This window comes from Oncorhynchus nerka, linkage group LG5 (assembly GCF_034236695.1).
Source record: "Oncorhynchus nerka isolate Pitt River linkage group LG5, Oner_Uvic_2.0, whole genome shotgun sequence".
In the NCBI taxonomy this organism is placed as follows: Eukaryota; Metazoa; Chordata; class Actinopteri; order Salmoniformes; family Salmonidae; genus Oncorhynchus; species Oncorhynchus nerka.
In genome coordinates this window covers 603,722-630,024 of record NC_088400.1, presented here as the reverse complement: position 1 = coordinate 630,024, position 26,303 = coordinate 603,722, and the positions used below count along the sequence as shown (strand labels likewise).

General features: G+C 43.4%; 1 protein-coding gene across 4 annotated transcripts in view; it reads left to right on the top strand.

The window, feature by feature from the left end:
* The first annotated feature begins 317 nt into the window (after window positions 1-317).
* Window positions 318-26,303, top strand: part of LOC115124488 (highly divergent homeobox-like) — a 79,465-nt gene continuing 53,479 nt past the window's right edge. Inside the window, exons 1-3 of one of the 4 annotated variants that reach the window (XM_065018259.1) lie at window positions 318-465; window positions 4,105-4,441; window positions 9,166-9,312. In XM_065018259.1, the coding sequence (XP_064874331.1) occupies window positions 4,373-4,441; window positions 9,166-9,312 (216 nt within the window). In that variant the 5' untranslated portion in view covers window positions 318-465; window positions 4,105-4,372. The remainder of the gene's footprint in view (window positions 466-4,104; window positions 4,442-9,165; window positions 9,313-26,303) is intronic. The other 3 variants (XM_065018258.1, XM_065018256.1, XM_065018260.1) reach the window with 3 other exon arrangements.

The following is a 26,303-nucleotide window of genomic DNA, read 5'->3' as shown; positions in this document are numbered from 1 at the left end:
TCTTTAATCAGCTTCTTGATATGCCACACATGTCAAGTGGATGGATTATTTTGGCAAATCTTTTTTTTAACCAAATTTGTTTACATACCTGTTAGTGAGCAAATCTCACTAATCTGGTTAAAAAAAAGATTAATATGCTTTTTTGTGGGTATGGAACACTTCTGGAATATTTTATTTCAGATAATGAAATATGGGATTAACACTTTGCATGTTGCATTTATATTTTTGTTCGGTATAAATGTTTTCTCTCTCCTCCCCACATAGTCATCGCTGGGCGGGACATCACTGGGTTGAATGTCACAGCCCTGATTTCGAGCTCTAATTGGCTCCTGTCTGCGTATACGTCACGATCATGATTAGAATTGATGATCGGACGTTCTGATTTCATTGTCTGGCTAAAAGGGGACTGCTGAAGAAATCTGATGAATTCGAGCAGTCGTTTGATTTGACGACAAAAAAAAACAGGTACATTCCAAAATGACTTCACACTTCGCTGCCGGATTTCGACGAGTTCCGGCTTCAGTTCGCTGTAGGCAGGGGGGTCAGAGAGACCGTGTTAGGACGGGATTTAAAGGAAAAGTTTATTCAGTGGCCTGGCTATGGCTGCCACGGCCTGTCTTGCTAGAATGGCGTGTTCTCCGCGTTATTGTTGTGTTGCTTTCAGCGGGTTGTTGACTGTCTGTAAACTAGCTGTCGGAAAGTTAGATCATTCCGCTTCCTGTGTGGGAATCTTATTTCTGCCGCTCTGTCTCTGCCCTTGTGGCTGAATGGGTGGATGTGCGTTTTATACATCAATTCGCTTTGCAATGTTTTTCCCAATGTTTTCCATTCAGTGGCCATGCGCAGTGAGCTTTGCCAAAATGCTGAAACCGGTGGGTGAAGATGGGAAAGCCACTAGCTCCGCTACTGTTGGGTTAGAAGAGATCGCTTTTCAACAACGCGTCTAGACTATTTTCCTCTATGACTTTGGTACTGCTTAGCTAGCTAACTAGTAGCTAGATATATTTGGGATGCTGACACTTAGCTAGCATTAGCTTGTGTTGATTGAGGTGGGCTAACGTTAGCTATAGCTAGCTACTGACTTGATCACTTGCTAGATTGCTAGTTAGCAATATTTGCGCTGACTTACTGCAATCTCCCAAGTTATAATGCATAACAGTAGTTACGTGGCTCCACATAATCGATACGCTGTATTGGTAATGGAGGCCAGACACAAGGAAGGATTGAACGGGTCCCACTCAGCCAGCTAGCTCTGATCCAGGTCCCATTCACATAGCTAGCTCTGATCCAGGTCCCATTCACATAGCTAGCTCTGATCCAGGTCCCATTCACATAGCTAGCTCTGATCCAGGTCCCACTGAGCCAGCTAGCTCTGATCCAGGTCCCACTCAGCCAGCTAGCTCTGATCCAGGTCCCAGCTCTCAGTCCCACTCAGCCAGCTAGCTCTGAGCTCTGATCCAGGTCAGCCACTCAGTCCCAAGCCAGCTAGCTCTGATCCAGGTCCCACTCAGCCAACTAGCTCTGATCCAGGTCCCTGATCCTCACTCAGCCAGCTAGCTCTCCAGGTCCCATCAGCCAGCCAGGTTCCACTCAGCCAAATAGCTCTGATCCAGGGCCCACTGAGCCAGCTAGCTCTGATCCAGGTCCCACTCAGCCAGCTAGCTCTGATCCAGGTCCCACTCAGCCAAATAGCTCTGATCCAGGTTCCACTCTGCCAAATAGCTCTGATCCAGGGCCCACTGAGCCAGCTAGCTCTGATCCAGGTCCCACTCAGCCAACTAGCTCTGATCCAGGTTCCACTCAGCCAACTAGCTCTGATCCAGGTTCCACTCAGCCAGCTAGCTCGGATCCAGGTCCCACTCAGCCAGCTAGCTCTGATCCAGGTCCCACTCAGCCAGCTAGCTCTGATCCAGGTCCCACTCAGCCAGGTAGCTCTGATCCATGTCCCACTCAGCCAGGTAGCTCTGATCCAGGTCCCACTCAGCCAGCTAGCTCTGATCCATGTCCAGTTCACATCCCACTCAGCCAGCTAGCTCTGATCCAGGTTCAATTCACTCAGCCAGCTAACTCTGATCCAGGTCCAATTCACTCAGAGCCCAGACAATTTGCTAGTTCTGCTCTACTACTATGGTTTTATAATCTGAGCGTATGAAATGTCCACAGTTGTGTTACCTGTCCAACTTCATGTCATGTGACCAGGTGAGCTCATGTGACAGCTCTCTTCCAGTCTATTAAAACCATTTGAAATGTCTTTATTCTTTTGGAACTTTTGTGAGTGTAATGTTTACTGTACATGTTTTGTTTATTTCACTTTTGTTTATCTGTTTCACTTCCTTTGGCAATGTAAACATATGTTTCCCATGCCAATAAAAGCCCTTAGTTTGAAATTTAATTGATAGAGCTCACAAATGCCCAAAAGCCAGTTTTGCATGGGCAGTGCCTTTGAGGACTTCCACCATTTTTAAGTAGTCAACTGGTTGGGACTTCCTATCGGTTAAGGAAGGATCACATCATTCCATTTAGGTCATCAGGAGGGATCAGCCAATGAATTATAGTGGTGAGCAAACATTGCATAACTGCAGGTAAATCGCCAACCTTGGCTTTATACCTATTCAAACAACATACTCTAGGCGACAGTATGCACCCTTTCAGTTATATTTCTGTTCTCAGAAGAGGACTGGCCACCCCTCATAGCCTGGTTCCTCTCCACCTGGCACAGCCAGAAGAGGACTGGACACCCCTCATAGCCTGGTTCCTCTCTAGGTTTATAATCTCCACCCGGCACAGCCAGAAGAGGACTGGTCACCCCTCATAGCCTGGTTCCTCTCTAGGTTTATAATCTCCACCTGGCACAGCCAGAAGAGGACTGGTCACCCCTCTTAGCCTGGTTTCTCTCCAGGTTTATAATCTCTACCCGGCACAGCCAGAAGAGGACTGGTCACCCCTCATAGCCTGGTTCCTCTCTAGGTTTATAATCTCCACCCGGCACAGCCAGAAGAGGACTGGTCACCCCTCATAGCCTGGTTTCTCTCTAGGTTTATAATCTCCACCTGGCACAGCCAGAAGAGGACTGGTCACCCCTCTTAGCCTGGTTCCTCTCTAGGTTTATAATCTCCACCCGGCACAGCCAGAAGAGGACTGGTCACCCCTCATAGCCTGGTTTCTCTCTAGGTTTATAATCTCCACCCGGCACAGCCAGAAGAGGACTGGTCACCCCTCTTAGCCTGGTTCCTCTCTAGGTTTATAATCTCCACCCGGCACAGCCAGAAGAGGACTGGTCACCCCTCTTAGCCTGGTTCCTCTCTAGGTTTATAATCTCCACCCGGCACAGCCAGAAGAGGACTGGACACCCCTCATAGCCTGGTTTCTCTCCAGGTTTATAATCTCTACCCGGCACAGCCAGAAGAGGACTGGACACCCCTCATAGCCTGGTTTCTCTCCAGGTTTATAATCTCTACCCGGCACAGCCAGAAGAGGACTGGTCACCCCTCATAGCCTGGTTTCTCTCTAGGTTTATAATCTCCACCCGGCACAGCCAGAAGAGGACTGGTCACCCCTCTTAGCCTGGTTCCTCTCTAGGTTTATAATTTCCATCCGGCACAGCCAGAAGAGGACTGGCCACCCCTCATAGCCTGGTTCCTCTCTAGGTTTCTTCCTAGGTTTTGGCCTTTCTAGGGAGTTTTTCCTAGCCACCGTGCTTCTACACCTGCATTGCTTGCTGTTTGGGGTTTTAGGCTGGGTTTCTGAAAAGCACTTTGAGATATCAGCTGATGTAAGAAGGGCTATATAAATAGATTTGATTTGTTTACCAGCTCATATGTAGAAGTAGAAGCAAAAAATGTACCACTTCAAAATGGAGATGGCCTTAATGGTGCTGCCCATGCCCACACAGACGCCATTATGGGACAGATGAAAGAGGAGTCCTCTATCATTCTCTATGTTTAAAACACACCACCATAGAATAAGTGTGATGTTATAAAAATATGACAACTATAAATATAAACATATAAAGCAGTCTAAGATGGAAAAGCTGAAATGAGATGTATTGGTTCATAACGTTTCCATTGATTCCACTCTAACTGATGACACTTTCTTGTCTTGCAGAACCTCGGGGAGACAAAGACACCGGAACCATGTCACAGCCTAGGAGACTGAGCTAGCATGACCAGTACTGCAGCCAGACCACCATAACCCCCGGACAAACGGACGCACAGAGGTATCTGCTGTCTGGCCTTGCTGCCTAGACCACACCCTGGTCTGGCCCGGCTGCCTAGACCACACCCCGGCCTGGTCCTGCTGCCTAGACCTCACCCCGGCCTGGTCCTGCTGCCTAGACCTCACCCTGGTCTGGCCCTGCTCGTGGTTCTGCTGTATGGCTGATCTGCCCCCCTGCAGTAGCAGCAGTATGGAGGAATGGCAGGAGAAACGAGGCCTGCAGACGGTAAGTAGAGAAACCACTACCAGACAACCTGGACAATGAGCCTATATATTCTATTATAAACTGGGTGGTTCAAGCCCTGAATGCTGAAAGCTGTGGTATATCAGACCGTAAGCCACGGGTATGACAAAACATTTATTTTTACTGCTCTAATTATGTTGGTAACCAGTTTATAAGCAATAAGGCACCTCGGGGGTTGGTGATTTATGGCCAACGGGTGTATCCAGGCACTCCGCGTTGCCTAATTGATCTATTATATACTGTTTGGATACATACAGACAGTGGCCAGAGAAACCAGACCAGCTGAACTATGAGTTGGCCTTTACATTCTCATATACACTACCATTCAATAGGTTGGGGACACTTAGAAATGTCCTTGTTTTTGAAAGAAATTTAGTTTTTTTGTCCATTTAAAATAATATCAAGTTGATCAGAAATACAGTGTAGACATGGTTAATGTTGTAAATGACTATTGTAGCTGGAAATGGTAGATTTTTTGTTTTCTATGGAATATCTACATAGGCGTACAGAGGCCCATTATCAGCAACCATCACTCCTGTGTTCCAGTGACACGTTGTGTTAGCTAATCCAAGTTTATCATTTTAAAAGGCTAATTGATCATTGGAAAACCCTTTTGCAATTCTGTTAGCACAGCTGAACAACTGTTGTTCTGATTAAAGAAGCAATAAAACGGGGTTTCATTAGACTAGTTGAGTATCAGGAGCATCAGCGTTTTGGGTTCAATTACAGGCTCAAAATGGCCAGAAACAAAGAACTTTCTTCTGAAACTCGTCAGTCTATTCTTGTTCTGAGAAATGAAGGCTATTCCATGTGAGAAATTGCCAAGAAACTGAAGATCTCGTACAACGCTGTGTACTACTCCCTTACCAGAACAGCACAACCTGGCTCTAACCAGAATAGAAAGAGGAGTGGGAGGCCCCGGTGCACAACTGAGCAAGTGGACAAGTACATTAGTGTCTAGTTTGAGAAACAGATGCCTCACAAGTCCTCAACTGGCAGCTTCATTAAATAGTACCCGCAAAACACTAGTCTCAACGTCAACAGTGAAGAGGCGACTCCGGTATAATGGCCTTCTAGGCAGAGTTCCTCTGTCCAGTCTCAACATCAACAGTGAAGAGGAGACTCCGGTATAATGGCCTTCTAGGCAGAGTTCCTCTGTCCAGTCTCAACATCAACAGTGAAGAGGAGACTCCGGTATAATGGCCTTCTAGGCAGAGTTCCTCTGTCCAGTCTCAACGTCAACAGTGAAGAGGAGTCTCCGGTATAATGGCCTTCTAGGCAGAGTTCCTCTGTCCAGGAGACTCCGGTATAATGGCCTTCTAGGCAGAGTTCCTCTGTCCAGTCTCAACATCAACAGTGAAGAGGAGACTCCGGTATAATGGCCTTCTAGGCAGAGTTCCTCTGTCCAGTCTCAACATCAACAGTGAAGAGGAGACTCCAGTATAATGGCCTTCTAGGCAGAGTTCCTCTGTCCAGTCTCAACATCAACAGTGAAGAGGAGACTCCGGTATAATGGCCTTCTAGGCAGAGTTTCTCTGTCCAGGAGACTCCGGTATAATGGCCTTCTAGGTAGAGTTCCTCTGTCCAGGAGACTCCGGTATAATGGCCTTCTAGGTAGAGTTCCTCTGTCCAGGAGTCTCCGGTATAATGCCCTTCTAGGCAGAGTTCCTCTGTCCAGGAGACTCCGGTATAATGGCCTTCTAGGCAGAGTTCCTCTGTCCAGTCTCAACATCAACAGTGAAGAGGAGACTCCGGTATAATGGCCTTCTAGGCAGAGTTCCTCTGTCCAGGAGACTCCGGTATAATGGCCTTCTAGGCAGAGTTCCTCTGTCCAGGAGACTCCGGTATAATGGCCTTCTAGGCAGAGTTCCTCTGTCCAGGAGACTCCGGTATAATGGCCTTCTAGGTAGAGTTCCTCTGTCCAGGAGACTCCGGTATAATGGCCTTCTAGGCAGAGTTCCTCTGTCCAGTCTCAACATCAACAGTGAAGAGGAGACTCCGGTATAATGGCCTTCTAGGCAGAGTTCCTCTGTCCAGGGGACTCCGGTATAATGCCCTTCTAGGCAGAGTTCCTCTGTCCAGGAGACTCCGGTATAATGCCCTTCTAGGCAGAGTTCCTCTGTCCAGGAGACTCCGGTATAATGGCCTTCTAGGCAGAGTTCCTCTGTCCAGTCTCAACATCAACAGTGAAGAGGAGACTCCGGTATAATGGCCTTCTAGGTAGAGTTCCTCTGTCCAGGAGACTCCGGTATAATGGCCTTCTAGGCAGAGTTCCTCTGTCCAGTCTCAACATCAACAGTGAAGAGGAGACTCCGGTATAATGGCCTTCTAGGCAGAGTTCCTCTGTCCAGGAGACTCCGGTATAATGCCCTTCTAGGCAGAGTTCCTCTGTCCATGAGACTCCGGTATAATGCCCTTCTAGGCAGAGTTCCTCTGTCCAGGAGACTCCGGTATAATGGCCTTCTAGGCAGAGTTCCTCTGTCCAGTCTCAACATCAACAGTGAAGAGGAGACTCCGGTATAATGGCCTTCTAGGCAGAGTTCCTCTGTCCAGGAGACTCCAGTATAATGGCCTTCTAGGCAGAGTTCCTCTGTCCAGGAGACTCCAGTATAATGGCCTTCTAGGCAGAGTTCCTCTGTCCAGGAGACTCCGGTATAATGGCCTTCTAGGCAGAGTTCCTCTGTCCAGTCTCAACATCAACAGTGAAGAGGAGACTCCGGTATAATGGCCTTCTAGGCAGAGTTCCTCTGTCCAGGAGACTCCGGTATAATGGCCTTCTAGGCAGAGTTCCTCTGTCCAGGAGACTCCGGTATAATGGCCTTCTAGGCAGAGTTCCTCTGTCCAGGAGACTCCGGTATAATGGCCTTCTAGGTAGAGTTCCTCTGTCCAGGAGACTCCGGTATAATGGCCTTCTAGGCAGAGTTCCTCTGTCCAGGAGACTCCGGTATAATGGCCTTCTAGGTAGAGTTCCTCTGTCCAGGAGACTCCGGTATAATGGCCTTCTAGGCAGAGTTCCTCTGTCCAGTCTCAACATCAACAGTGAAGAGGAGACTCCGGTATAATGGCCTTCTAGGTAGAGTTCCTCTGTCCAGGAGACTCCTGTATAATGGCCTTCTAGGTAGAGTTCCTCTGTCCAGGAGACTCCGGTATAATGGCCTTCTAGGCAGAGTTCCTCTGTCCAGTCTCAACATCAACAGTGAAGAGGAGACTCCGGTATAATGGCCTTCTAGGCAGAGTTCCTCTGTCCAGTGTCTGTGTTCTTTTTTACATCTGAATCTTTTTATTGGCCAGTCTGAAATATGGCTTTTTCTTTGCACTGTATTTGTTCAAGGAATTCTAAATTCCTCTGTTTTATTTCCCAATCAAAATTAAACACTCTGTCAATGCATTAAGGGTTTGTAAGACCCTTTATTTTATAAGAATGGACAGAGCCCCGGTCAGGTAACAGCGTTTAATTCAAGAGAGTACTGCCTTCATACACATTTTACCTCAGATTATAAACTGAAAAGGACGGCAGCGTTTTCTAAATGTTCTATCTCTTCTTGACACTGGTAGAGAGGCCCTATAGTTCTCGAGCCTTCCCTCCTCTCCTAAAGCCAAGGTCAGTCACTGTAAATCAGCATTCTAGACAGTCTGGAGATAGTTCATTCATTTGTACCAAGGCATTGTTTTAAACTCCTGACTATATTATATACAATTGGGAATGGGAGCAAGAAAGAAAATTCATACATGTACAGTACATAATAGCATTTGGACTAGTCAGTCCTGATTGAAATGTATACATAATTAGTCATCATTGATAAAAATTCCCTTAACAGTATTTCTTATCAATTTGATGTTATTTTAATGTACAAAAAATTTGCTTTTCTTTCAAAAACAAGGACATTTCTAAGTGACCCCAATCTTTTGAAGGGTAGTGTATCTATTATATACTGTTTGGATACACACAGACAGTGGCCAGAGAAACCAGACCAGCTGAACTATGAGTTGGCCTTTACATTCTCATATACCTATTATATACACACTGAGTGTACAAAACTGCTCCTTCCATGAGACCCGAAAAGGTGAAAGCTACGATCCCTTTTTGATGTTACTTGTATTTTCACTTCTATCGGTGTAGATGAAGGGAGGAGACGGGTTAGAGAAGGACTTTTAAGTCTTGAGACAATGGATCGTCACATTCACAGGGTGAATGAACAAGACAAAATATGTAAATAGGGTATTTCAATAGGGTATGGTAGTAGGTGCCAGGCGCACCGGTTTGTGTCAAGAACTGCAATGTTGCTGGGTTTTTTCACGCTCAACAGTTTCCCGTGTGTATGAAGAATGGTGCACCACCCAAAGGCCATCCAGCCAACTTGACACAACTATGGGTAGGATTGTAATCAACATGGGCCAGCATCCCTGTGGAATGCTTACGACACCTTGTAGAGTCCAACCCCAGATGAATTGAGGATGTTCTGAGGACAAACGGTGTGCTTCTCAATCTTACGAAGGTGTTCTATGTCTCAAGGCTTAAAAAATCATGATTTAACCTGTCTCCTCTCCTACACTGATTTTAAGTGGGTTTAAGAAGGATCATAGCTTTCACCTGGTCAGTCAATGTCATTGTTTTGTCCACAGTGAATTTAGGTCTGCATAGTGAACTCAATGTTGTCTGTTGTTTTTATTGGATAGTTTATTGACCAATGCCGTGTCTCCGTCAGATGAACCTGCGGTCTGTGTTCACATTGGAGCAGCAGAGAGTCCTGGAGAGCTACTATGACAACGGGATGACCAATCAGAGCAAGAGCTGCTTCCAGCTGATCCTTCAGTGTGCTCAGGAGACCAAGCTGGACTTCAGTGTGGTGCGGGTATGTAGGAAAATCACAAAATGTTTTGCTACTTTGAGACCACTTTTTTCTGTGTTCTCTGCATCATGGATTTTCTAAGGCACTAGGTACGATCTATGACCTCTATATCTATACTCTATCTATATATTCAGCATGATGCCAGTACGATCTATGACCTCTATATCTATACTCTATCTATATATTCAGCATGATGCCAGTACGATCTATTCTCTATATCTATACTCTATCTATATATTCAGCATGATGCCAGTACGATCTATTCTCTATATCTATACTCTATCTATATATTCAGCATGATGCCAGTACGATCTATTCTCTATATCTATACTCTATCTATATATTCAGCATGATGCCAGTACGATCTATTCTCTATATCTATACTCTATCTATATATTCAGCATGATGCCAGTACGATCTATTCTCTATATCTATACACTCTATCTATATATTCAGCATGATCAGCTGATTATCTTCTATATCTATCCATCTATCTATATATTCAGCATGATGCCAGTACGATCTATTCTCTATCCATCTAGCTGTTATCTTATATTCAGGGTGTTTATCCATCAGCTGATTATCTTCTAGTATGTATACTCCATCAGCTGTTATCAGCATGATGCCAGGGTGTTTATTCTCATCATACTGTTATCTTCTATATTCAGCATGTTTATCCATCAGCTGATTATCTTCTAATCAGGGTGTTTATCCATCAGCTGTTATCTTCAGTGCAGGGTATTTATCCATCATCTGTTATCTTCTAGTTATTATTTATCCATCAGCTGTTATCTTCTAGTGCAGGGTGTTTATCCATCAGCTGTTATCCTCTAGTGCAGGGTGTTTATCCATCAGCTGTTATCCTCTAGTGCAGGGTGTTTATCCATCAGCTGTTATCTTCTAGTGCAGGGTGTTTATCCATCAGCTGTTATCCTCTAGTGCAGGGTGTTTATCCATCAGCTGTTATCCTCTAGTGCAGGGTGTTTATCCATCAGCTGTTATCTTCTAGTGCAGGGTGTTTATCCATCAGCTGTTATCCTCTAGTGCAGGGTGTTTATCCATCAGCTGTTATCCTCTAGTGCAGGGTGTTTATCCATCAGCTGTTATCTTCTAGTGCAGGGTGTTTATCCATCAGCTGTTATCTTCTAGTGCAGGGTGTTTATCCATCAGCTGTTATCCTCTAGTGCAGGGTACATCATCACCCAGGTCAGACAGACAGACACATAGTTAACACTACTACTACTACTACATCATCACCCAGGTCAGACAGACAGACACATAGTTAACACTACTACTACATCATCACCCATCAGACAGACAGACACATAGTTAACACTACTACTACTATACTACATCATCACCCAGGTCAGACAGACAGACAGACAGACAGACAGACAGACAGACAGACAGACACATAGTTAACACTACTTACTACATCATCACCCAGGTCTGGAGAGAGACAGACACATAGTTAACACTACTACTACTACATCATCACCCAGGTCAGACAGACAGACACATAGTTAACACTACTACTACTACATCATCACCCAGGTCAGACAGACAGACAGACAGACAGACAGACAGACAGACAGACAGACAGACAGACAGACAGACACATAGTTAACACTACTACTACTACATCATCACCCAGGTCAGACAGACAGACAGACACATAGTTAACACTACTACTACTACATCATCACCCAGGTCAGACAGACAGACACATAGTTAACACTACTACTACTACTACATCATCACCCAGGTCAGACAGACAGACACATAGTTAACACTACTACTACATCATCACCCAGGTCAGACAGACAGACAGACAGACACATAGTTAACACTACTACTACTACTACATCATCACCCAGGTCAGACAGACAGACAGACAGACAGACAGACAGACAGACAGACAGACACATAGTTAACACCACTACTACTACATCATCACCCAGGTCAGACAGACAGACACATAGTTAACACTACTACTACTACTACTACATCATCACCCAGGTCAGACAGACAGACAGACAGACAGACAGACAGACAGACACATAGTTAACACTACTACTACTACATCATCACCCAGGTCTGGAGAGAGACAGACACATAGTTAACACTACTACTACTACATCATCACCCAGGTCAGACAGACAGACAGACACATAGTTAACACTACTACTACTACATCATCACCCAGGTCAGACAGACAGACAGACAGACACATAGTTAACACTACTACAACTACTACATCATCACCCAGGTCAGACAGACAGACAGACACATAGTTAACACTACTACTACTACATCATCACCCAGGTCAGACAGACACATAGTTAACACTACTACTACTACATCATCACCCAGGTCAGACAGACAGACACATAGTTAACACTACTACTACTACTACATCATCACCTAGGTCAGACAGACAGACAGACAGACACATAGTTAACACTACTACTACTACATCATCACCCAGGTCAGACAGACAGACACATAGTTAACACTACTACTACTACTACATCATCACCCAGGTCAGACAGACAGACACATAGTTAACACTACTACTACATCATCACCCAGGTCAGACAGACAGACACATAGTTAACACTACTACTACTACTACTACATCATCACCCAGGTCAGACAGACAGACAGACAGACAGACAGACAGACACATAGTTAACACTACTACTACTACATCATCACCCAGGTCTGGAGAGAGACAGACACATAGTTAACACTACTACTACTACATCATCACCCAGGTCAGACAGACAGACACATAGTTAACACTACTACTACTACATCATCACCCAGGTCAGACAGACAGACAGACAGACAGACAGACAGACAGACAGACAGACAGACACATAGTTAACACTACTACTACTACATCATCACCCAGGTCAGACAGACAGACAGACACATAGTTAACACTACTACTACTACATCATCACCCAGGTCAGACAGACAGACACATAGTTAACACTACTACTACTACTACTACATCATCACCCAGGTCAGACAGACAGACAGACAGACAGACAGACAGACACATAGTTAACACTACTACTACTACATCATCACCCAGGTCTGGAGAGAGACAGACACATAGTTAACACTACTACTACTACATCATCACCCAGGTCAGACAGACAGACACATAGTTAACACTACTACTACTACATCATCACCCAGGTCAGACAGACAGACAGACAGACAGACAGACAGACAGACAGACAGACAGACAGACAGACAGACACATAGTTAACACTACTACTACTACATCATCACCCAGGTCAGACAGACAGACAGACACATAGTTAACACTACTACTACTACATCATCACCCAGGTCAGACAGACAGACACATAGTTAACACTACTACTACTACATCATCACCCAGGTCAGACAGACAGACAGACAGACAGACAGACAGACAGACAGACAGACAGACACATAGTTAACACTACTACTACTACATCATCACCCAGGTCAGACAGACAGACAGACACATAGTTAACACTACTACTACTACATCATCACCCAGGTCAGACAGACAGACACATAGTTAACACTACTACTACTACTACATCATCACCCAGGTCAGACAGACAGACACATAGTTAACACTACTACTACATCATCACCCAGGTCAGACAGACAGACAGACACATAGTTAACACTACTACTACTACTACATCATCACCCAGGTCAGACAGACAGACAGACAGACAGACAGACAGACACATAGTTAACACTACTACTACTACATCATCACCCAGGTCAGACAGACACATAGTTAACACTACTACTACTACTACATCATCACCCAGGTCAGACAGACAGACACATAGTTAACACTACTACTACTACATCATCACCCAGGTCAGACAGACACATAGTTAACACTACTACTACTACATCATCACCAAGGTCAGACAGACAGACAGACACATAGTTAACACTACTACTACTACATCATCACCCAGGTCAGACAGACAGACAGACACATAGTTAACACTACTACTACTACATCATCACCCAGGTCAGACAGACAGACAGACACATAGTTAACACTACTACTACTACATCATCACCCAGGTCTGAGAGAGACAGACACATAGTTAACACTACTACTACTACATCATCACCCAGGTCAGACAGACAGACACATAGTTAACACTACTACTACTACATCATCACCCAGGTCAGACAGACAGACAGACACATAGTTAACACTACTACTACTACATCATCACCCAGGTCAGACAGACAGACACATAGTTAACACTACTACTACTACTACATCATCACCCAGGTCAGACAGACAGACACATAGTTAACACTACTACTACATCATCACCCAGGTCAGACAGACAGACAGACACATAGTTAACACTACTACTACTACTACATCATCACCCAGGTCAGACAGACAGACACATAGTTAACACTACTACTACTACATCATCACCCAGGTCAGACAGACACATAGTTAACACTACTACTACTACATCATCACCAAGGTCAGACAGACAGACAGACACATAGTTAACACTACTACTACTACATCATCACCCAGGTCAGACAGACAGACAGACACATAGTTAACACTACTACTACTACATCATCACCCAGGTCAGACAGACAGACAGACACATAGTTAACACTACTACTACTACATCATCACCCAGGTCTGGAGAGAGACAGACACATAGTTAACACTACTACTACTACATCATCACCCAGGTCAGACAGACAGACACATAGTTAACACTACTACTACTACATCATCACCCAGGTCAGACAGACAGACAGACACATAGTTAACACTACTACTACTACATCATCACCCAGGTCAGACAGACAGACACATAGTTAACACTACTACTACTACTACATCATCACCCAGGTCAGACAGACAGACACATAGTTAACACTACTACTACATCATCACCCAGGTCAGACAGACAGACAGACACATAGTTAACACTACTACTACTACTACATCATCACCCAGGTCAGACAGACAGACACATAGTTAACACTACTACTACTACTACATCATCACCCAGGTCAGACAGACAGACACATAGTTAACACTACTACTACTACTACATCATCACCCAGGTCAGACAGACAGACACATAGTTAACACTACTACTACTACATCATCACCCAGGTCAGACAGACACATAGTTAACACTACTACTACTACATCATCACCAAGGTCAGACAGACAGACAGACACATAGTTAACACTACTACTACTACATCATCACCCAGGTCAGACAGACAGACAGACACATAGTTAACACTACTACTACTACATCATCACCCAGCTCAGACAGACAGACAGACACATAGTTAACACTACTACTACTACATCATCACCCAGGTCAGACAGACAGACACATAGTTAACACTACTACTACTACATCATCACCAAGGTCAGACAGACAGACAGACACATAGTTAACACTACTACTACTACATCATCACCCAGGTCAGACAGACAGACAGACAGACACATAGTTAACACTACTACTACTACATCATCACCAAGGTCAGACAGACACATAGTTAACACTACTACTACTACATCATCACCCAGGTCAGACAGACAGACAGACACATAGTTAACACTACTACTACTACATCATCACTCAGGTCAGACAGACACATAGTTAACACTACTACTACTACATCATCACCCAGGTCAGACAGACAGACAGACACATAGTTAACACTACTACTACATCATCACCCAGGTCAGACAGACAGACACATAGTTAACACTACTACTACTACATCATCACCTAGGTCAGACAGACAGACACATAGTTAACACTACTACTACTACATCATCACCCAGGTCAGACAGACAGACACATAGTTAACACTACTACTACTACATCATCACCCAGGTCAGACAGACAGACAGACACATAGTTAACACTACTACTACTACATCATCACCCAGGTCAGACAGACAGACAGACACATAGTTAACACTACAACTACTACATCATCACCCAGGTCAGACAGACAGACAGACACATAGTAAACACTACTACTACATCATCACCCAGGTCAGACAGACACATAGTTAACACTACTACTACTACATCATCACCCAGGTCAGACAGACAGACAGACACATAGTTAACACTACTACTACTACATCATCACCCAGGTCAGACAGACAGACACATAGTTAACACTACTACTACTACATCATCACCCAGGTCAGACAGACAGACACATAGTTAACACTACTACAACTACATCATCACCCAGGTCAGACAGACAGACACATAGTTAACACTACTACTACTACTACATCATCACCCAGGTCAGACAGACAGACACATAGTTAACACTACTACTACATCATCACCCAGGTCAGACAGACAGACACATAGTTAACACTACTACTACTACTACTACATCATCACCCAGGTCAGACAGACAGACAGACAGACAGACAGACAGACAGACACATAGTTAACACTACTACTACTACATCATCACCCAGGTCTGGAGAGAGACAGACACATAGTTAACACTACTACTACTACATCATCACCCAGGTCAGACAGACAGACACATAGTTAACACTACTACTACTACATCATCACCCAGGTCAGACAGACAGACAGACACATAGTTAACACTACTACTACTACATCATCACCCAGGTCAGACAGACAGACACATAGTTAACACTACTACTACTACTACATCATCACCCAGGTCAGACAGACAGACACATAGTTAACACTACTACTACATCATCACCCAGGTCAGACAGACAGACAGACAGACACATAGTTAACACTACTACTACTACTACATCATCACCCAGGTCAGACAGACAGACAGACAGACAGACAGACAGACAGACAGACAGACAGACAGACAGACAGACAGACACATAGTTAACACCACTACTACTACATCATCACCCAGGTCAGACAGACAGACACATAGTTAACACTACTACTACTACTACTACATCATCACCCAGGTCAGACAGACAGACAGACACATAGTTAACACTACTACTACTACATCATCACCCAGGTCTGGAGAGAGACAGACACATAGTTAACACTACTACTACTACATCATCACCCAGGTCAGACAGACAGACAGACACATAGTTAACACTACTACTACTACATCATCACCCAGGTCAGACAGACAGACAGACACATAGTTAACACTACTACAACTACTACATCATCACCCAGGTCAGACAGACAGACAGACACATAGTTAACACTACTACTACTACATCATCACCCAGGTCAGACAGACACATAGTTAACACTACTACTACTACATCATCACCCAGGTCAGACAGACAGACACATAGTTAACACTACTACTACTACTACATCATCACCTAGGTCAGACAGACAGACAGACAGACACATAGTTAACACTACTACTACTACATCATCACCCAGGTCAGACAGACAGACACATAGTTACACTACTACTACTACTACATCATCACCCAGGTCAGACAGACAGACACATAGTTAACACTACTACTACATCATCACCCAGGTCAGACAGACAGGAGTTAACACTACTACTACTACTACTACATCATCACCCAGGTCAGACAGACAGACAGACAGACAGACACATAGTTAACACTACTACTACTACATCATCACCCAGGTCTGGAGAGAGACAGACACATAGTTAACACTACTACTACTACATCATCACCCAGGTCAGACAGACAGACACATAGTTAACACTACTACTACTACATCATCACCCAGGTCAGACAGACAGACAGACAGACAGACAGACAGACAGACAGACAGACAGACAGACACATAGTTAACACTACTACTACTACATCATCACCCAGGTCAGACAGACAGACAGACACATAGTTAACACTACTACTACTACATCATCACCCAGGTCAGACAGACAGACACATAGTTAACACTACTACTACTACTACATCATCACCCAGGTCAGACAGACAGACACATAGTTAACACTACTACTACATCATCACCCAGGTCAGACAGACAGACAGACAGACACATAGTTAACACTACTACTACTACTACATCATCACCCAGGTCAGACAGACAGACAGACAGACAGACAGACACATAGTTAACACTACTACTACTACATCATCACCCAGGTCAGACAGACACATAGTTAACACTACTACTACTACTACATCATCACCCAGGTCGGACAGACAGACAGACAGACAGACAGACACATAGTTAACACTACTACTACTACATCATCACCCAGGTCAGACAGACACATAGTTAACACTACTACTACTACTACATCATCACCCAGGTCGGACAGACAGACACATAGTTAACACTACTACTACTACATCATCACCCAGGTCAGACAGACAGACAGACACATAGTTAACACTACTACTACTACATCATCACCCAGGTCAGACAGACAGACACATAGTTAACACTACTACTACTACATCATCACCCAGCTCAGACAGACAGACAGACACATAGTTAACACTACTACTACTACATCATCACCCAGGTCAGACAGACAGACACATAGTTAACACTACTACTACTACATCATCACCAAGGTCAGACAGACAGACAGACACATAGTTAACACTACTACTACTACATCATCACCCAGGTCAGACAGACAGACAGACAGACACATAGTTAACACTACTACTACTACATCATCACCAAGGTCAGACAGACACATAGTTAACACTACTACTACTACATCATCACCCAGGTCAGACAGACAGACAGACACATAGTTAACACTACTACTACTACATCATCACTCAGGTCAGACAGACACATAGTTAACACTACTACTACTACATCATCACCCAGGTCAGACAGACAGACAGACACATAGTTAACACTACTACTACATCATCACCCAGGTCAGACAGACAGACAGACAGATAGTTAACACTACTACTACTACATCATCACCTAGGTCAGACAGACAGACACATAGTTAACACTACTACTACTACATCATCACCCAGGTCAGACAGACAGACACATAGTTAACACTACTACTACTACATCATCACCCAGGTCAGACAGACAGACAGACACATAGTTAACACTACTACTACTACATCATCACCCAGGTCAGACAGACAGACAGACACATAGTTAACACTACAACTACTACATCATCACCCAGGTCAGACAGACAGACAGACACATAGTAAACACTACTACTACATCATCACCCAGGTCAGACAGACACATAGTTAACACTACTACTACTACATCATCACCCAGGTCAGACAGACAGACAGACACATAGTTAACACTACTAAAAATACATCATCACCCAGGTCAGACAGACAGACAGACACATAGTTAACACTACTACTACTACATCATCACCCAGGTCAGACAGACACATAGTTAACACTACTACTACTACATCATCACCCAGGTCAGACAGACAGACAGACACATAGTTAACACTACTACTACATCATCACCCAGGTCAGACAGACAGACACATAGTTAACACTACTACAACTACATCATCACCCAGGTCAGACAGACAGACACATAGTTAACACTACTACTACTACTACATCATCACCCAGGTCAGACAGACAGACATACACATAGTTAACACTACTACTACTACATCATCACCCAGGTCAGACAGACAGACACATAATTAACACTACTACTACTACATCATCACCCAGGTCAGACAGACAGACACATAGTTAACACTACTACTACTACATCATCACCCAGGTCAGACAGACAGACACATAGTTAACACTACTACTACATCATCACCCAGGTCAGACAGACAGACAGACACATAGTTAACACTACTACAACTAACATCAAATCAAACTTGATTTGTCACATGCGCTGAATACATCAGGTGTAGACCTTACCGTGCAATGCTTACTTTTAACTAACAGTGTAGACCTTACCGTGCAATGCTTACTTAGCCCTTAACTAACAGTGTAGACCTTACCGTGCAATGCTTACTTAGCCCTTAACTAACAATGTAGACCTTACCGTGCAATGCACTTAGCCCTTAACTAACAGTGTAGACCTTACCGTGCAATGCTTACTTAGCCCTTAACTAACAGTGTAGACCTTACCGTGCAATGCTTACTTAGCCCTTAACTAACAGTGTAGCAGTGCAATGCTTACTTAGCCCTTAACTAACAGTGTAGACCTTACCGTGCAATGCTTACTTAGCCCTTAACTAACAGTGTAGACCCCCAATGCTTACTTAGCCCTTAACTAACAGTGTAGTGCAATGCTTACATAGCCCTTAACTAACAGTGTAGACCTTACCGTGCAATGCTTACTTAGCCCTTAACTAACAGTGTAGACCTTACCGTGCAATGCTTACTTAGCCCTTAACTAACAGTGTAGACCTTACCGTGCAATGCTTATAGCCCTTAACTAACAGTGTAGACCTTACCGTGCAATGCTTACTTAGCCCTTAACTAACAGTGTAGACCTTACCGTGCAATGCTTACTTAGCCCTTAACTAACAGTGTAGACCTTACCGTGCAATGCTTACTTAGCCCTTAACTAACAGTGTAGACCTTACCGTGCAATGCTTACTTAGCCCTTAACTAACAGTGTAGACCTTACCGTGCAATGCTTACTTAGCCCTTAACTAACACCTTACCGTGCAATGCTTACTTAGCCCTTAACTAACAATGTAGACCTTACCGTGCAATGCTTACTTAGCCCTTAACTAACAATGTAGACCTTACCGTGCAATGCTTACTTAGCCCTTAACTAACAGTGTAGACCTTACCGTGCAATGCTTACTTAGCCCTTAACTAACAACGCAGTTCAAGAAATAGTAAGAAAATATTTACCAAATAATAAAAAGTAACACAATAAAATAACAATAATGAGGCTATATACAGGGGGTACTGGTACAGAGTCAATGTGGAGGCTATATACAGGGGGTACTGGTACAGAGGCAATGTGGAGGCTATATACAGGGGGTACTGGTACAGAGTCAGTGTGGAGGCTATATACAGGGGGTACTGGTACAGAGTCAGTGTGGAGGCTATATACAGGGGTACTGGTACAGAGTCAATGTGGAGGCTATATACAGGGGTACCGGTACAGAGTCAATGTGGAGGCTATATACAGGGGGTACTGGTACAGAGTCAGTGTGGAGGCTATATACAGGGGGTACTGGTACAGAGTCAGTGTGGAGGCTATATACAGGGGGTACTGGTACAGAGTCAATGTGGAGGCTATATACAGGGGGTACTGGTACAGAGTCAGTGTGGAGGCTATATACAGGGGTACTGGTACAGAGTCAATGTGGAGGCTATATACAGGGTATTACGGTACAGAGTCAATGTGGAGACTATATACAGGGGTACTGGTACAGAGTCAATGTGGAGGCTATATACAGGGGTACCGGTACAGAGTCAATGTGGAGACTATATACAGGGGTACTGTTACAGAGTCAATGTGGAGGCTATATACAGGGGTACAGTGATAATGTGCAGGGTACAGGTAATTCAAGGTAATTTGTTCATGTAGGTAGGGGTAAAGTGACTATGCATAGATAATAATCAGCAAGTAGCAGCAGTGTAAAAACAAATGGGGGTGGGGGGGGGGGGGGGGGGGTCTGGAGACAGATCCATTCATCACATAGTTAACACTACTGAATATTGACTGATTTTCATCAAGCTGTCTGCTCAACAGGAAGCTTCTCACTGTAACCAGTGTCTGTAATCTGGTTCAGGTTATTAATCAACCCACTCAACAGGAAGCTTCTCACTGTAACCAGTGCCTGTAATCTGGTTCAGGTTATTAATCAACCCACTCAACAGGAAGCTTCTCACTGTAACCAGTGCCTGTAATCTGGTTCAGGTTATTAATCAACCCACTCAACAGGAAGCTTCTCACTGTAACCGGTGCCTGTAATCTGGTTCAGGTTATTAATCAACCCACTCAACAGGAAGCTTCTCACTGTAACCAGTGCCTGTAATCTGGTTCAGGTTATTAATCAACCCACTCAACAGGAAGCTTCTCACTGTAACCAGTGCCTGTAATCTGGTTCAGGTTATTAATCAACCCACTCAACAGGAAGCTTCTCACTGTAACCAGTGCCTGTAATCTGGTTCAGGTTATTAATCAACCCACTCAACAGGAAGCTTCTCACTGTAACCAGTGCCTGTAATCTGGTTCAGGTTATTAATTAACCTACCAGGGTGTTTACAAACACTACAGGAACAACATCATCCACATTGATCACATTTTTACTAATACTGTAGCACTTTGTTCTAAAGCTGTATCCGTCCCCATTGGATGCAGTTATCACAATATAGTGGCTATATCCGTCCCCATTGGATGCAGTGATCACAATATAGTGGCTGTATCCATCCCCATTGGATGCAGTGATCACAATATAGTGGCTATATCCATCCCCATTGGATGCAGTGATCACAATATAGTGGCTATATCCGTCCCCATTGGATGTAGTGATCACAATATAGTGGCTATATCCATCCCCATTGGATGCAGTGATCACAATATAGTGGCTGTATCCAGGAAAGCCAAAGTTCCAACAGCTGGGCCTAAAATAGTGTATAAGAGATCATACAAAAGATTTTACTGTGACTCTTATGTGGATGATGTTTAAAATATTTGTTTCTCTGATGTGATTAATGAGGAGCTGACTGACTTAATTACTGCAAATTTAGAAGTTATGTGACTAAACTCAATAAAAATAAGAAGAAACTGTATTATGAAGCCAAGATCAATGATATAAATAATGATGGAGTTCTTTAAATGAAATTATGGACAGAAAGACAAATTCCACTCCATCTTTCATCCAATCAGATGGTTTATTCATCACAAAACCATTTTAATTTGCCAGTTATTTTAATGATTACTTCATTGTCAAAGTGGGAAAACTTAGGCAGGAAATGACAACAACAAACAGTGAGAAAATGTATTCATGCATTTAAAAACAAATAATGAAAGAAAAGCAGGTCAAGTTAAAATTTTTGTGAAGTTAGTGTGGGAGAGGTGGAAAAATTGTTATCGATCAATAATGACAAACCTCCTGGCATTGTCAATTTAGATGGAAAGCTACTGAGGATGGTAGCTGACTCTATAGCCACTCCTACTGAGGATGGTAGCTGACTCTATAGCCACTCCTACTGAGGATGGTAGCTGACTCTATAGCCACTCCTACTGAGGATGGTAGCTGACTCTATAGCCACTCCTACTGAGGATGGTAGCTGACTCTATAGCCACTCCTACTGAGGATGGTAGGTGACTCTATAGCCACTCCTACTGAGGATGGTAGCTGACTCTATAGCCACTCCTATCTGTCATATCTTTAATCTGAGCCCAGAGGAAAGTATTTGTTCTCAGGCCTGGAGGGAAAACAAAGTAATTCCGCTGCCCAAGAGTGGTAAAGCGGCTGTTACTGGTTCCAACAGCAGACCTATCAGCTTGCGGCCAGCTCTTCGCAGACTGATGGAATTTTTGGGGACCAAATACAATGCTATTTCTCTGTAAACAAATGAACAACAGACTTTCAGCATGCTTATAGAAGGTGACTCAACATGTACTGCACTGACACAAATGACTGATGATTGGTTGAAAGGAATTGATAATAAGACGATTGTGGGAGCGGTACTGTTAGATTTCAGTGCAGCCTTTTGATATTATTGACCAGAAACTGTTGTTGAAAAAACATGTCTTATGGCTTTTCAATCCACGATATAGCAATCTATCTAATAGAACTCGGAGGGTTTTCATTAATGGAAGCTTCTCTAATGTCAAACATGTAAAGTTTGGTGTACCGCAGGGCAGCTCTCTAGGCCCTCTACTCTTTTCTATTTTTACCAATGACCTGCCACTGGCATTAAACAAAGCATGTGTGTCCATGTATGCTGATGATTCAACCATATACACATCAGCAACCACAGCTAATGAAGTCACTGAAACCCTTAACAAAGAGTTCCAGTCTGTTTTGGAATGGGTGGCCAGTAATAAACTGGTCCTGAACAACTAAGAGCGTTGTATTTGGTACAAATAATAAGTTCTAGACCTCAGCTGAATCTGGTAATGAATGGTGTGGCTGTTGAATAAGTTGAGGAGACTAAATTACTTGACGTTACCGTGGATTGTAAACTGTCATGGTCAAATATATAGATTCAATGGTTGTAAAGATGGGGAGAGGTCTGTCCGTAATAAAGAGATGGGGAGAGGTCTGTCAATAATAAAGAGATGGGGAGAGGTCTGGCAATAATAAAGAGATGGGGAGAGGTCTGTCTGCAATGAAGAGATGGGGAGAGGTCTGTCTGTAATAAAGAGATGGGGAGAGGCCTGTCTGCAATGAAGAGATGGGGAGAGGTCTGTCTGTAATAAAGAGATTGGGAGAGGTATGTCTGTAATGAAGAGATGGGGAGAGGTATGTCTGTAATAAAGAGATGAGGAGAGGTCTGTCTGTAATAAAGAGATGAGGAGAGGTCTGTCTGTCATAAAGAGATGGGGAGAGGTCTGTCTGTAATAAAGAGATGGGGAGAGGTCTGTCTGTAATAAAGAGATGGGGAGAGGTCTGTCCGTAATAAAGAGATGGGGAGAGGTCTGTCTGTAATAAAGAGATGGGGAACGGTCTGTCTGTAATGAAGAGATGGGGAGAGGTCTGTCTGTAATAAAGAGATGGGGAGAGGTCTGTCTGTAATAAAGAGATGGGGAGAGGTCTGTCTGCAATGAAGAGATGGGGAGAGGTCTGTCTGTAATAAAGAGATGGGGAGAGGTCTGTCTGCAATGAAGAGATGGGGAGAGGTCTGTCCGTAATAAAGAGATGGGGAGAGGTCTGTCTGCAATGAAGAGATGGGGAGAGGTCTGTCCGTAATAAAGAGATGCTCTGCTTTTCTTTTTTGACACCATCCAAAAGCAAGATCTGCAGGCTCTAGTTTGGTCTTATCTTGATTATTGTCCAGTCGTGTGGTCCAGTGCTGCAAGGAAAGACCTAGTTAAGCTGCAGCTGGTCCAGAACAGAGCGGAACGTTCTGCTCTTCATTGTAATCAGAGGGCTGATATAAATACTATGCTGCCAGTCTCTCTTGGCTAAGAGTTGAGGAGAGACTGACTGCAACACTTCTTCTTTTATAAGAAACATTCATGTTTTGGAGATAACGTGTGTTGAAAATAACGATATCTACATGTACATACTACCTCAATCTGCCTGACTAACAGGTGTCTGTATATATCCTTGCTACTCTTATTTTCAAATGTCTTTTTACTGTTTTATTTCTTTACTTACCTACACACACACACATACCTTTTTTTTCCCTGCACCATTGGTTAGAGCCTGGAAGTAAGCATTTCACTGTAAAGTTGTATTCGGGAGACGTGACAAATAAACTTTGATTTGATCCCAACTTGTTTTCATAGTCAACTTACACACAGCTCTGACACAATGACCAGACATGGGGGTCTTTTCATAGTCCTCAAATCCAGAACAAATCAACAAAGTATACAGTATTATATAAAAGTGCATGGAACTTCCTTCCATCTCATATTGCTCAAATAAACAGCAAACCTGGTTTCAAAAACCAGATAAAGTAACACCTCACGGCACAACGCCTCTCCCCTATTTGACCTAGATAGTGTGTGTCTATGTATTGATATGTCGGCTATATGTGCCTTTTTAAAATTAATGTAGTTCTGTGAGCTGTTCTTGTCTATTAATGTTCTGTATTATGTCATGTTCTGTGTGGACCCCAGGAAGAGTAGCTGCTGCTTTTGCAACAAGCTAATGGGGATCCTAGAAAATGCCAAATAACTTTCCTCAAGTGAAATATATTTTCACGTGACGTTCCTTCTACCCAGATGAATCATTAACACATTAAGTACCCAATGGGCACACACGTCAATTCAATGTCTAATCCAACAACATCACCCAATTCTCAGACAGACAGACACATAGTTAACACTACTAATACTACTACAATAACATCACCCAGTTCTGGAGAGAGACACATAGTTAACAAAACTACTACGGTTACTACTGGTACTACTACTACTACTGTTACTACTACTACTGCTACTAATACTACTGTTACTACTGCTACTAATACTACTACTGTTACTACAGCTACTAATAACTGTTAACTGCTACTAATACTACTGCTGTTACTGGACTACTGTTACTACTGCTACTACTACTACTGTTGAAAATAACTGTTATACTACACTGCTACTACTACTACCTCAATCTGTTACTACTGACTAATACTACTACTGTTACTACAGCTACTATATACTACTACTGTTACTTGCTACTAATACTACTACTGTTACTACAGCTACTAATATTTTACAAATGTTACTACTTTTACTGTTACTACTGCTACTAATACTACTTTCTTGTTACTACTGCTACTAATACCTACTAATACTACTACTGTTACACTGCTACTACCTACTTTTTTCCCTGCTACCACTGTTACTACTGGTTACTAGCTACTGGAAGTACTGGTTTCACTACTACTAGTTACTACTGCTACTAATACTACATGTTCACTGTACTAATACTACTGTTACTATTGCTGACAAATAAACTTTGCTACTAATATTTGATCCCAACTGTTTTCTAATACTACACACTACTCTGCTACTGTTACCACTGCTACTACTACACTGTTACTACTGGTACTACTACTACTGTTACTACTGGCACTACTACTACCACTGTTACTTTTAATGGGACTGTTACCTAATACCAGAACAAATACCCAACTGCCACTAATATACTGTTACTACTGCTACTAATAAACTATATTTTACTAATACTACTGGAACTTCCTTACTGTTACTCTCAAATAAACTACTGCTACTAATACTACTGTTACTACTGTTTCAACTAACTGTTACAGATAATAGTACTACTACTACTACTGCTGCTACTAC